The 15,158-nt window shown below is 36.5% G+C and overlaps 1 protein-coding gene across 1 annotated transcript in view; it reads right to left on the bottom strand.

Moving 5' to 3' along the window:
- Positions 1-15,158, bottom strand: part of LOC110024620 (probable acyl-activating enzyme 17, peroxisomal) — a 61,822-nt gene that overhangs the window by 2,431 nt on the left and 44,233 nt on the right. The window contains exons 8-9 of the mRNA XM_020724695.1: positions 13,024-13,244; positions 59-153 (exon numbers count right to left, since the gene is read on the bottom strand). Coding sequence (XP_020580354.1) covers positions 59-153; positions 13,024-13,244 — 316 coding nt within the window. The remainder of the gene's footprint in view (positions 1-58; positions 154-13,023; positions 13,245-15,158) is intronic.

Below are 15,158 nucleotides of genomic sequence, written 5' to 3'. Positions count from 1 at the left end.
TTTAAAGGTAACAGAGAAAGGAAGTGGTAAAGCAGCAGTTGCAATATTAATAACCTACCGAATGTTGGACCAATCAAGATCTGCAGTGCAGTTTGTATTTTTCCAAGATCGAGCAATACTGGGAACCACGCCGAGCATTGTAACTTTTGCATCCTAGTGAGTTAAAAAAAAATCACGAAATTTCAGAACTCAAGTGTAGGAGCATGCAAATGCAGAATGATTTAAAAAAGAGGCGGAGTACATTTCAATTAGAATGAACACAAAATTACAAAAAACCACATTGTTGGTTAACAACTTAATAGTGCTGAGCCATATACAAAAGACAAATAAAACCAAAGTTCAATTAAAAATAAATGTTGGGATTCTAGCAAGGAACCATTCTTCAAACAAATCACAAAAAGACAAAACTAACTCAGCTAGGCATTGTAAGATTACTATACAGTTGGGAAGGCGTTCAAACAGAGGAATAATCAATGATAATATAAAAGCACCAAACCATGCTAGAGAAAACGCTTCATTTTGTCTCTTCTCATTGATAGTATTCATTATCAGATATTCTAAGTTACCCCTGATTCATTTGATAAGGATGAATTAAGCTATGCTGAGTTGTTCAATTTAAACTTGTTAATGCGCCTACAGATTTGGGCCTGTTGCTGCGTAGTCTTTTCTCAAGGATCATAAATTGGTGTAGAGGAAGCGTGAGCATGGTATCAATTTCATTGTATGGATCATAAATTGGTGTAGAGGAAGCGTGAGCATGGAACATTGTAAAAAAACGTTTTTATACAAATCAAAATTGTGGTATGAAACATTGTAAAAAAGAAATGCAATGCAACAAACATATTTCCAAACCATGCCCAAGCATAGTCTGAAATAGTTTTGGTTAATATGGTTAGTAATCAATTACGAAGAAATGTTATAAATTTACAGTCATTAACAACTGGAAATTTTATTGGAGAACAAACTATAGAAGTAGAGCAATGAAATAGACTAAAGTAAGAATGATGATTTAAGTGCTTTGCCCATTTGAGATGCATAATAACAGAACCGACAAAATTATTTAAAATTTTTTTCTTCGATTGAAATTTCCATAGGCAAATTGATATAACCAAACTTCCCTTAAGACACTTCAGGTATGACATTTAATGTTGAGACTTCCATAGCGTGCAAGCTCTAGAAGCTGATAACTCTTCAGTCGCAAAAGAAGGAACTCTCAATTAATAAATCACTTAAGTTCAATTATGTAAGGTTGGAATGATTAAGTGGGGGACGGTTGTCAAGATGAAGGTAAACCTAATCAAGGAATGATGCTTCCATCATCTCATGTTAGCTAATGGGCCAAGTCCACCAATGGCAGAGAGCTTCAAACTAAAACTTCCACAGAGCCTGATAAACAATCATTGGTTGCCTTTTCCCAGTATCACCCCGAGCAAACTAGGGTATAGGTGTGCATCAAATGCATGTTTTCAATATCGACTTTAACTTCATTACTGCCAAAAAGATCCCTTAGCAACATGGTTGAATGATCCATAGAAATGAAGCATAACCACTTATGATTCACACGTGCTAGACATAATTATGGACTCAATGCATGACATAACCATCACTTATTTACGAGCTTTAGTTTAACCTGAGATGAAAGTCCAAGAGGAACGTGATTTTAAACCCCATAGGGCACATTGGTGCCTTAGCATGAATGTTTGTTGCAAGTGTACAAAATATTATCCCTTAGGGTAATGTGTACTAATTTCCTGATATGTATATCATTGCAAATATATATCTTATTATGATAGGTGGATGCTTTGCCATATTAAGTATAGATTTTTATTACTACAGTGTGAGTAATGAAACTCTTTATTATGAAGCCATCGACATTAGGCATTTGATTTAAATGGTTATTATTAGATTATAATCCCATTATTACTTATTATTTATTTTTATTCCTCTTGATTACGTATTTCTCCTTTTATCTTATTCTGTTTTATTTTCTTTCCTAATTATTTTATTCTACTTTTATTGCTTTCCATATTTATTCCTATCATAAATACCCCTCCTATCAATAAAATGAAGCTTGTCTATTCATTCTGTTTTATTTTCTTTCCTAGTTATTTTATTCTACTTTTATGGCTTTCCATATTTATTCCTATCATAAATACCCCTAAAATGAAGCTTGTCTATTTCAAATCTCAACATGGTATCAGAGCCTAGTCCTAGATCCAGCAGCCCCTGACTTCCTCAATCCCCTCCACCCCCAAGCCAGCGCCCTCCTCTGCCGAGTCTGCAAACAGCCGGTTTCAACAAGAATTCCAGCGAACAACAGGCTTCTATCAAGCTGCAGTTGTTCGCCCGTATCCCTGTAGTTGTTCCATCGCATTCCTGCAGGTTTCAGCAGCCGCCAATGCAACCCCTTCTTCCTGTAGGTTTCAGCAACCGCCAGTGCAACCCCTTCGGAGGAATCCCTTGTTTTGTTGTCTGTTTAAGAATCCTTGCAAGTCTTGGAAACATGCAATTCTTGCATTTAGTGCTGTCCATTTTGTATCTGTTTGTCGTGGTTCTATCGAAATTCATCGATGGCTCATAACCACAACAACACATCCTTTGGTTAAGTCGGATTTATGGCTGATTCTTTCAATGAATCGCCCTAAAAAGGGGTTCTTAACTCCACCAGAGGATCAATTCCAAACGCTGCTCTCCTGCAGACCAGAGGATCAGAAGCCAACATGAATTTCTTGATCACAACTCACAAGTTGAAGGGCGGCAACTTCCCCCAATGGTCCCAAGCGGTCACTTTGTTCATCAAAGAACATGAGAAATTTGGTCACCTCACAGGAATGATTCGAGAGCTTCCAAAGATCAACCTGACATATGGAGCTCGGAAAGTGAAGAACTTCATGGTCATATCATAGCTAATCAACTCCATAGAGACGTCAATTGATCGTTTGTACATGTTCCTTTCTTCAACTAGTGCTATCTAGACGGTTGTCCGTGACACCAACTCGGATGTAGGAAATTCCAACCAACTCTATGAGGTATCTAAAAAGATCCAGGAGGCTAAACATGGGCCAAGTACCGTAACCCAGTACTATAATGACCTTGTTGCATTATGGATAGAATGCGACCTGTATTATGACTAAACATGGGATTCTCCAGCCGACTTATCCCTCTTCTAGAAGATCGTAGACAAGGATCGTATGTTTCAATTCCTTGCTAGCCTTAACAAAGACCTTGATGAGATTCGGTGCCAAATTCTTGGTCAGGATTCTCTCTCATCCACTCGAGTTGTTTTCACCGAGATTCATCAAGAAGAAAGCAGGAGACTTGTCATGTTGGCGCTTCTACTCCTTCAGCTGAATCGTTCGCCTTGATCTCAAATAGTGTTTCGCCCTCGTCCCTATCACCACGAACTGTTCATTCCACTTGTGATTACTGTCACAAGCCCAATCACACCCAGAACAAGTGTTGGAAACTTCACAACAAGCAGTTAAACAAACCCTCGGCCAAAAACTCTAATGTCAAAGGATACACGACAACGACCGAACCAAGCACGGCTAAACCAACTCCTACCCGAAACATCCTGGAATTCTCCGAACCCCTACAAAACTAGATGGAGCAATTGATCAAGCTACTAGGAGCCAACCAAGTCTCTACGAGTCCATCGATCTCCCACATCCGACAAAATACAGCTCATATGACTCTCATTGTTATTCCTCCTCTAGTCTATGGATTATTGATTCAGGGGTCACGTATCATATGACTGGTTGCTCGCAAACTTTCTCGACTTACTACCCGTGCTTCGAAAAAAACAGTCAGAATTGTCAATGGATCCTGTAGCTCCATTGCTGATAAATGGTTGATTATACTAACAATCAATCTCACTTTGGAGTTTGTTTTACATATTTATGGATTACAACATAACGTATTATCTGTCAGCAAATTGATAAGTGATATCAATTGTGCTGTTAATTTCTCTTATGATAGTTGTGTTTTTCAAGATCTTCATTCGGGAAGAATGATTGGAACTGCTAAAAGGGTAGTTAAACTCTTCTACTTTCAAGAGGACAACACGAAGAGTGAATACACGACACTCAAAAGTTATAGCCTATCTCGAGTCATTGAATATCCTATTATGTTATTGCACTATCATTTACGTGGTCCTAGTTTTCAAATTGGAAAATTTTGTATCCTATGATGTTTTTTGATAAAAATCTCTCGGATTTCAATTGTGAGACATGTCAATTAGTCAAAAATCACCGGGTTCATTAAACACCGCACACTTACACAGTTTCCAATCATTTCTCCCTCATTCACAGTGATAAATGGGGACCTTCTCGTACTTTCAGTTACACCAATAAACGATGATTCTTGACCTTAATTGATAATCACACTCAAATGATGTGAGGCTGCATTTTAAAAGACAAATCAGAACTTCCTGCAACTTTACAAAACTTCTACACATTTGTATTAACTCAATTCAAAGCTCCTATTCAGGTCCTTCAGACCAACAATGGTTGCGAGTTCTTCAATTCCATTTTGAGTGAATTATTGGCAAGTAAAGACATCTTCCACCATAGTTCTTGCACAGACACTCAGCAAAATGGGGTAGCCGAGAGAAAAAACCGTCACCTCCTCGACATTGCTCGCTCCATTATATTTTAATCCAATGTCCCGAAATATTTTTTGAATGATGTCATTCCAATTGTCACTTATCTCATAAATTGAATCCCCTAAAAAATTCACAAGTTCTGAACCCCCTTAGTTATTCTGTATCATTCTTCCCTGTCAATCGGGTCTTCTCCACTTTAGATCCCAAAATTTTTGGATGCTATGCATTTGTTCGAAACATTGCCCTTACCTGAAATAAACTTGATCTCAAATCTATAAAATATATCTTCCTTGGATGCTCCACTTTAGATCCCAAAATTTTTGGATGCTATGCTTTGTTCAAAACACTACCCTTACCTGAAATAAACTTGATCCCAAATCTATAAAATATATCTTCCTTGGATGCTTTACAACTCAAAAGAGTTATTGATGTCTTGATCCGACCACAAACAAAATCTATGTGAGTGTTGATGTCTCCTTCTTTGAAAGCATTACCTATTTTTCTAGCTCGGCCTCTAGTGAGGGGAAGCTTGAGTTTCCCAACACCGTCCCTTATCCTACTCCTATGGATGGTCCCCCTATTGTTCCCATCACTAAAGAGTCACAACTCGTTGAGTGCACCATCTCCTCCTTCCATTGTCCTTGTCTACACTCGATGCACTTGTCCCAATGCTCCCACTCAGGAGCCCGCTACCTTGTTACAAAACCTTGACTCCACTCTGAGCGACATCCTCAGCACAACCCCTCCTCCAAATGAGAATGTGAATTCTTCAAGTCAGGTACACAATCAGACATGCTCCCCCAATTCTATAAAAAATGTCTTTCCACAATTTATCTCCGACGTATTGAGCTTTTGTTACTGCCTTAACGGACAATCAGAATCCTGCTACTATTGACATTGTTCTTGTTGATTCAGTCTATAAAACGACAGTAATGCAGGAGATAAATGTCCTTCAGTGGAACCATATGTGGGAAAAGAAAGTTGTGGAGTGTTGATGGATTTTCAACATCAAGTTCAACTCTGACAAGCCCTTTGAATGCAAGGCAAGATTGGTCGTCAAAGATTACTCACAGACCTATGGAGTTGATTATGAGAAAACATTTGCTCTAGTAACAAAGTTAAACACTATTCGGGTCCTACTATCACTTGCAGTGAATATGGATTGAACTTTATTCGAACTTGATGTCAGGAATGCATTCTTGAATGATGAGCTAACATAACGGGTGTACATGTCTCTACCTCTGGGTTTTGATTCTACTGCCTCCAAAGGACAAGTGTGCAGGCTACGAAAGTCCCTTTATGAGTTAAAGCAGTCCCCGAGAGCCTGGTTCGGCAAGCTTACAAAAGTGGTCGTAGGTAATAGTTTTACTCAGGCTTAATTGGATCATACTCACTTTTTTCGTCACTCCTTCAATGGTCAGGTGTCTATCCTCATTGTCTATGTTGACGATATTGTTCTTACAGGTAGCAATTTCCCAGCATTGGAGTCCTTAAAGACATTCTTGCTTCGTCCTTCGAGATGAAGGATTTAGGATCCCTCTGGTAATTCTTAGGCATGGAAGTGACTTGATACTCTTGAGAAATTTTTCTGTCTCTGTGCAAATATGTGATTGATCTATTGACAGAGAACAACCTTATTCTGTGCAAACCTATTGTTGCTGATATGGATCCTAATAAAAAATTAACTGGCATTCCCAATGTTGTACCTGACAACAAAACTCATTACCAGTGTTTAGTGGGAAAACTCATCTATTCGGCTCATACTCACACTGACATATGCCACGCCGTTGGAATAGTGATTCAATTCATACATGACCCCTACGAACACCAGATTCAAGTTGTCCACCGGATTCTACACTACTTAAAAGGTACACTGGGCTTAAGTTTATTCTCTTCCTTCCATGCCTCTAATTCTATTATTGTTTATACAGATGTTGATTGGGACGGAAGGTCGGATCAGTTCATGATCGACATTCCACCTAGGAGTATTGTTCATTTGTAAGGGACAATCTTGTCACATGAAAAAGCAAGAAATAGTCTGTGGTTGCTCGAAGCAGTGCTGAAGCTGAATTTCAATCCATATCCTTAGGAATCTGTGAAGCTCTCTGGCTCTGCATTATGTTTCGTGAACTCCGTATGCCAACCTCTGTCCTGTTGCAGTTATTCTGTGATAATAAGACTGTAGTCAGCATTGCTCACAACTCAGTCTAGCATTACGTACCAAACATGTAGAGATCGACAGACACTTCTTAAGGGAAAAATTGAGTCCGAGGAAATTTGCATTCCATGTGTGTCCTCCAGCGGTCAATTAGCGGACATCCTCACCAAGAATCCGTCTCACCCTTTGTTTGATGATTTCAATTCCAACTTAAACATGACTAATAACTATGTTTCAACTTGAGGAGTGTTAAATTGTAATGCCATTATTACTTATTAGTTGTTTTTATTCCTGATTATGTATTTCTCTTTTTGTCTTATTTTGTTTTATTTTCTAACCTAGTTATTTTATCCTGTTTTTATTGTTTTTCATATTTATACCTATTGTAATTGGGTTTAAATATCTCTCCTCCTATCAATAAAATTAAGCTGGTCTATTCCAAATTTCAACAGTTATCCTCATAGTTGATCATTTATTTAGAGGTGATTTAACCATATTGTGAGAATCATTTTATTGAGTCCATAAGTTGCATCCTAAGGGGTATCTATTACTCAACTTCTAAGGCAAAATCCAGCGTATACCTTAAATAGAAGTATTTAATATGGGATTGACTGAAATCAACTTTAATGCATGATGAGTTCACCTAAGGAGGCAAATTTTCAACTTTGTGTTGAAACTGGTCGATTTAATTGAATTAATTGGATGCGATACAACACTCAAAGAAAGGCCCATTAATGCTACTTACATCCTCAAAGGTGAGGAAGGCATAATAATGGGTCTTATTGCCTCATCCTTGTGACATTTCATTTTAAATACCAGAGTGAGCTGAAGAGGGGAGAGGAAGCGAGGAGTCCAGAAACCAAAGAGGGGGAGAGGAAGCAAGGATTAGGGTATTTTGAGCGAGGAGTAACCAAAGAGGGGGAGAGGAAGCAAGGATTAGGGTACCTGAATGTCGAGCGGCTCTCTTGGAGGAAAGGATTGTGATGCCCTAGCTGATCAAAGGAAGACAAGAGGAAGAAGCTCTTGTGAAGTGTGAGCACAGAGGAGGTGAGTGTGGGAGATCATCTTATGCTCGCAGTGACTCAAGCTTGAGCCCTAAGCTGAAGGAGGAAGATCGCATGTGTTGTCGAGCCGCGGTCGAACGAGTCATAGAGGAAGATGTTGCGGCTCTATAGAGAAGGAGCCATCGTGCATTGTCAATCAGACAAGGAAGACAACGTGCGGATCCCGCATGCACGGGGAAGAGAAGTTTTTTTTTTGCTTGGATTAAGGCTCAACCGAGAGTTATAAGTTACAAAGGCCAGTTTTAGCAACTTTAATTGAAATATTTAATAAGAATCTTATACATATATTATTAATCAGAGCACAGGACTGGAAGAGCACACCAGACAGACGCTTCTATATTACAATGAAAGGATTCGAAGAAAACTTGCACACCAGCAAAGAAAACAAGACCCCTATTTATATTAGAGGGCGGACTCCAAATTTAATACAATAGAATTAAACAAAAGATAACACCTCCGTTGGATGTGACATAAAGCAGGAAATTATTTTAAAATACTATTACACCAACCAGAATTATTGTAATCACTATTCCACCAACCGATATTATTTCAACCACTGTCATTATTACCCATAATTTCTTCTGAATATTTCCTTTTAATTTGATCATGAATTTCCTTAAGCAAAAATTCTTGGGATCTCTGTTCTCGATTATCTTCGACATTAGAATTAATGACTTTATTAATTTGAATTATTTTATCACCAACAACGATTTGTGACCACCATTTGATGAAGAAGGTCCGCCATAATCCTTTGACATTGACTCTATCTTGTTGATGACATAGATTCCAAGCAAAAATCCATGGAATTTGTGCTTGGCAGAAAAATAATAATTCATACATTCCATCGACTAAAATTTTATTTTTTATTTTGCCGAGCTATGGAGAAAAGTTAACACACATTGGATAGAGATCATTGATGGGTTCTGGAAGAATTTCATTGGTGGCTCCAAATTTTTCTCACCATTCTAAAAACCAATTTGGTATTTCTTTATTCAAAATTTCATGCATTAACACAAAAAGCCAAGAGTGTTTATGTTTTGGATTAATAAACAAGAAAGCTCGATTCATAAGTTGGACATAGGTCTAATAATTAAAAAGAAATGACTTTTTTCTGATTACTTACAGGATGAATAAAATCAACTTGTTTAGTCTGGAAAAGAGTTAAACCTCAATCTCTATGATGCAAGATGCGATTTATTGTCGCCTTGCTATATGCAATAGATTTATTTGGTTCATTATAATTATGTTAAATTTCAATACATTGTAATGAAATGAGGATTGTCTCATACGATTCTCAATCAAGAATATCTTGAGCATAGGCAATTGTGCCTAAATATCTTTCCTGAATTTTCCAATGATCATTAATTTCATAATCCTCTAAATTGATTTCGAGAATTTTTTCTTTCGTTATTTTTTGCTCAAATTCTGTGACTTCTTGGATTTGTAAATCCTGAGATTGAGGAGATTTAATTCCTGATGTGGAAGTCATTGGACTACCATATAGATATTATTGTAAATCAATAAATTTTTGTGGAACCACATTTGCTTAGCCCCTACCTCTCCCCCCTCTAAAGGTGAAAGCACTCCGTTGGGGTGTCATTCTAACCCTTTGATGAGGGATGATCCACCCCTCCTTGTCTTTCTCCCTGCAAAAATTCAGGATTGAGAAAGTCAGGTAAAGAATTAGTATTGCCTGCAATATATTCTACTCTATATCAAATTCAAAACAAGATAATTGAGTTTGCCAATTGGCAAAAATTTGTTTAGAGACAAGATTTTTTACGTCTCTTTGCAGTATATACTTAATTGAGCTGCAATCAATTCTTATTAATAATAATTTTTGATTTAATAAATCATCTTGAAATTTGGTAATGCATTTGACTACCTAACGTTGTGCACGTAGGATTACACACACGCGCGCACGTAGGATTACATACACACACACGCGCACGTAGGATTACATAAAGTAAAATAATGGAAATTTAATACTTAAATAATGTAAAGCTAATAGTTAATTAAAATAATAAATTAATTAAATTTCACGCCCATTTTTATTATAGGCTTAAATTTTAAAAGGTTGGATTATGACAAATTCAAGAATAAATTAATCGTTATCGATGTGAGTACTTATATTTTTATACTATGATGATACTGTGCATCTTCAAGATCAAATGCATTTACTGCTACTGTTATTAGTTATATTGAAGTCACTGCAACTCACCATTTATGATTTTATTAAATTTTTATTTATATTGTAGGAATGATATGTACATAGCAATTTTTTTAAAATTATCACAGATATTGAATGTTATAAAGTATATGAACTATTATGCAAATTAAAATGAAATATTCATTATTAAATAATATTTTTCATAGTATGTTTACATAAGTATGATTGAGTATGATAGAGTCACAATTTTATGATGCTAGATGCACATAAATGGAAAACGATATTGATATTAAAGTATCTTAATTGATATAATTTTTAGACGATACTCCTATGACGATTATATATATATATATAAATGATATAGATATGTCATTGATATAGTACAACACTTTGATAGTGTAAAATATGAAAAGTGATAATATTCATAAACTATCTAATATTTCATATTGATTTATTAAAAACTTAACTGGTGTGCATATTATTTCCATTTTCCTTGTATTACTACAGTTTATAAGTGACGTGGGGTTGAGAACTGGACCGGCCGATCCAACAAGTGAGTGTTGGTCCAGCAGAGAGGCTAGACCGGCCAACCTTATAATGGGGCGGGATCTGCCGCTCTTTTCCCCTCCCCCCTATTTTACTTATTATAAATATATGTGTTACTGTTTAGAGCTGCAGTTTTGATTAAGATTTCTATTTGGACAGCCTTTGACATTCCCATTTTTCCTTCTAGGTTGTATCAGACAGCGAGAAGGTGCTCCTATTGTGGTGTGCATCTTCCTCTATCCTCCTTGCAGTCATCTTCCCTACAACAACACCCCCCCTTATTTTCCCTGCCCTCGCCCTTCAGCCTTACAATACACCCACGACACCCTCTCCTCCTTCCAACAGCCGTAGGTCCCCTCCTTGCTCATGTTTCCAGTTGCAGATTACCATGACTTGCTTCCAGCTAGCTCCCAGCCACCAACCTCCTTGTCTACTACTCTCAATAGTAGTTCTTCCCTTTTTCCAGCCACAGTTGACCATGACGAATCTCATTTAGTAAATTGTAGTGGTCATATGTTTGTTTAAAATCTCGTGAGTTTGTAATATCGTAGAGTCCTCACTTGCACATGGAGATTCTCAACGTTGCTTTAGGAATACAGACATATCATCCTTGAATTTTCACAATCAATAGGGAGCCACGATTGTTCTAATCTTGAAATGCCTTTGAGCATATACATATGACTTAGGGTTTTGAAAATAAGTGTTTTTGTTGCTGTCGACAGAGGCTTAAAATCACATATGTTCCTGATTGACAACTTACATCAGTTAAACCTTTTTCATCACTTCGATTTTACAGCATAGAATCAAAAGAAAGATTATCTTGCATTTGAAACTCCTAAATAGAAGATAAAAAAAATCGACTCATTCAAATTTTCATTTCCTTGAATAGGTAATATCACAGAGTCCTCACTTGCACATGGAGATTCTCCTCGTTGGTTTAGGAATATAGACATATCATCCTTGAATTTTCACAATCAATAGGGAGACAAGATTCTCTTGCATTTGAAACTCCTAAATAGAAGAACAAAAAAATCAAGTCATTTAAATTTTCATTTCCTTCAATGGGTAATAACACAGAGTCCTCACTTGCACATGGAGATTCTCCTCATTGCTTTAGGAATATAGACATATCATCCTTGAATTTTCACAATCAATAGGAAGACACGATTATTCTAATTTTGAAATGCCTATAAGCATATACATATGACTTAGGGTTTTGAAAATAAGTGTTTTTGTTGCTATCGGCAGAGGCTTAAAATCATAGATGTTCATGATTGGCAACTTACATTAGTTAAGCCTTTTTCATCACTTCAATTTTACGACATAGAATCAAAAGAAAGATTCTCTTGCATTTAAAACTCCTAAATAGAAGAACAAAAAAATCGACTCATTCAAATTTTCATTTCCTTCAATAGGTAATATCACAAAGTCCTCGCTCGCACATGGAGATTTTCCTCGTTGCTTTAGGAATATAGACATATCATCCTTGAATTTTCACAATCAATAGGAAGACATGATTATTCTAATTTTGAAATGCCTATAAGGATATACATATGACTTCAGTTTTTGAAAATAAGTGTTTTTGTTGCTATCGACAGAGGCTTAAAATCATAGATGTTCCTGATTGGCAACTTACATTAGTTAAGCCTTTTTCATCACTTCGATTTTACGACATAGAATCAAAAGAAGAATCAAAAGATAGAATCAAAAGAAAGATTCTCTTGCATTTGAAACTCCTAAATAGAAGAACAAAAAAAAAATCAACTCATTCAAATTTTCATTTCTTTGAATAGAATTAGGATGTGTGACACTAGTGCCTTTAACTTTGATTTTATGACATAGAATCCATAGAAAGATTATCTTGCCATTGAAACACCTAAATAGAAGAACAAAAAAAATCAACTCATTCAAATTTTCATTTCTTTGAGCAGAATTAAGATTTGTGACACTGGTGCCTTTAACTTGGCTTTTTCATCATCTCACTTCCTCGTGGAATGATGTTCTAACTCAAATTCATATATTACTTACACGATACATGCACTTGCATGAGCCAGTGCAGGACCGGGTCAATGTACTAGTTGTATTCCCTTTAAATCAATAATAGTGGAAACAAACATAACTCTAACGAATCAAAATCTTGAATGCAACTCAAAACATTAGATTTGATTTTAACTTAAGAGGATTCATAATTAGAGTTAACTTGACTCAGAATGACTTGTTTACAAACAAATATCAAATTATTTAGGTTGGATCGAATCATTAGTTTCTAAATAATATATCGACATATATTAAAGCATAATCTACAAATATATAATAAATCTTTGAGTGTTGACTAATATTGTCAACACTTATTTTTATTAGAAAATATTTTAATTTCAAACACTAACAAGCGTGCGTTTTTTTTTCACATTCCTTCTAATAAGCAGCTTCAACTCTTCAATGAGCTTCATGTAAAAGAAAAAGAATTTCGAGAAAAGCTTACTTGTACAAATTTTGCAAATCCTAACCCAAGAGGGGAACCGTTGTATAGTGCCATAGCAGAGCCGTTTAATAAAGTGGCGTAAACCAACCAGGGACCCATCATCCAACCAAGGTTAGTAGGCCACGCAACAACATCTCCTTTACGAATGTCCATATGTGACCAAGCATCTGCAGCAGCTTTCAAAGGCGTTGCATGTGTCCAGGGAATCGCCTTGGGCTCCCCTGAATAGAAATAATTAATAAAAGTGATGAGGAGCCGGACATTAAAGAAAGGTGCTTCATAAAATATCAAATGAATAACTTAAGTACTGTTAAATCGGAATTGTAGAGCAGGAGGCTGAAACTAGATGACTTGCAAATGTAGAAATCACTTGGGGAAGGAAAATCAAAACGTGGCCTAGAAATAAATAATCGATTTATGATGATCACTTCGTCTTAACAACAAATTGCACTTAGAATTATTAGAACTGCTGTTGATAGACAGGCAACTATATGTGGTTTTCCTACGGCATTACATTCAGAGAAATAATTGGCAAAATAATAAAAATCATTTTTGGTTGTATTCACTAAAAGAAAAATAACATCTAAATGTGCTGTCATAAATCAACTTCTTCAGCTTTTTATTTGAGAAAAGATTAACAGCTCTCCATCTTTTCCCAAAAGGCAATTGTTTCATTTGATCTATGATTGCCCATTCCAACTCATAATTAATAAATATCTTCTATGGAAATTTCACGCTTGATTGTTTAATTCAAACAGATTTCCCAATGTATTTTATGAATTGATCGTGTATGGCCATTTGCAATCCATTCTAATTCTGAATTAGTGCTATAGAAATCAATGCAATAAAAAGTGGATCATTAAACAATTAATTGGGTGTTAAGAACCCATGAATTTCTATATATTAAGCATTTACTCCTCAAACCCACCCTAGCATACTGTAACTGTGCTTCCCAACATTTCTGGTAATTGATCCTTACTCAACTCTTACTCTCTCAATATAAATAAATCTCAAATGTCTCTCTAGTCCCTCCTCCAAGCTATCAATCTCTCCCTAAAAAGTACTTCTTGCTCATAACGCCCTGCTTGTCAACACATTGATGTTTTCTAGAGTTGGCTTCCAAATGGTTGGCATTGTTTACTTACAAATGTCATGATGCAATACAAATTAGACCCAATCAAAATCAAAACTAATAATGATATTTGAATACAACAAAATGTCAAGTCACATCAAAGTGTCTCAATAATAGTCAAAATAGCTCGAATCAAATGACAAAATGAATCATGTCAACTCAATCAGAATGCCTACAATGCCAGAAAGGACCCACACATCTAATTTGATAAAAAAAATCAAAAAAGGGGACACCATATTCGAAATCACAAAAGTCTAGCCCAAAACATGCCTCGCAAATCAAACTCATCAAAATGTTGCTCGGTTAGCAAAACTCAATCATGGCATCCAGAGCATCGAAAATACCATGAAAAGACTCTTGCATCACCATATTGCCATTGACAAAAACAACAAAATAAATGATAGTTCATGCAAAGGCATGCAGGAATCACCGGTTTCACAAAACGTGCCATACTGACGCATTTAGGATATCAAAATTAACAAAAGCTTGATCCATATAGTAATACCCATTATAAGAAAGCAAAACACAGATATGAGTTGAGGATAAGACATCGCAAGTAATGGAGGAATTGAGAAAAATTGACACACATGTTTTAATTTCACACACACACATAGCACAAATGAATATATATATATATATATATTAGTCTCCCCACTCTGCTAGAGTTTCGCCTCACGACGAATCCTAGCGTCTGCTTTCGCTTCGCTCGTCTGCCGATTTGGATTTGGTGATCTGAGTCGTCTGTTAGGTCGCGTCTCCTTCGTCGTCGCCGCTCTGCTCGAGCTGTCGCCGCTTCTGCACTCTGCTCCGTGATCGTAGGGGCGTCGTCTGCTTCTGCGTTGTTTCGCAAGGGTGTCGTCTGTTCGCAGGGTGTCGTTCTTCTGCGTCGCTGCGACGTCTGCTGAATTTGCGGGGTTTCCGCTTCTGCTCCCTGGACTTTTTAGATTCTGACTTTGCTCTTCTTTGCTATGTTCATTGTTCTTAACGCCACACCTCCATCTAT

This window comes from Phalaenopsis equestris, unplaced genomic scaffold (assembly GCF_001263595.1).
Source record: "Phalaenopsis equestris unplaced genomic scaffold, ASM126359v1 Scaffold000002, whole genome shotgun sequence".
In the NCBI taxonomy this organism is placed as follows: Eukaryota; Viridiplantae; Streptophyta; class Magnoliopsida; order Asparagales; family Orchidaceae; genus Phalaenopsis; species Phalaenopsis equestris.
Note: the sequence above shows the minus strand (reverse complement) of the source record. Positions and strands in the feature narration are given on the sequence as shown.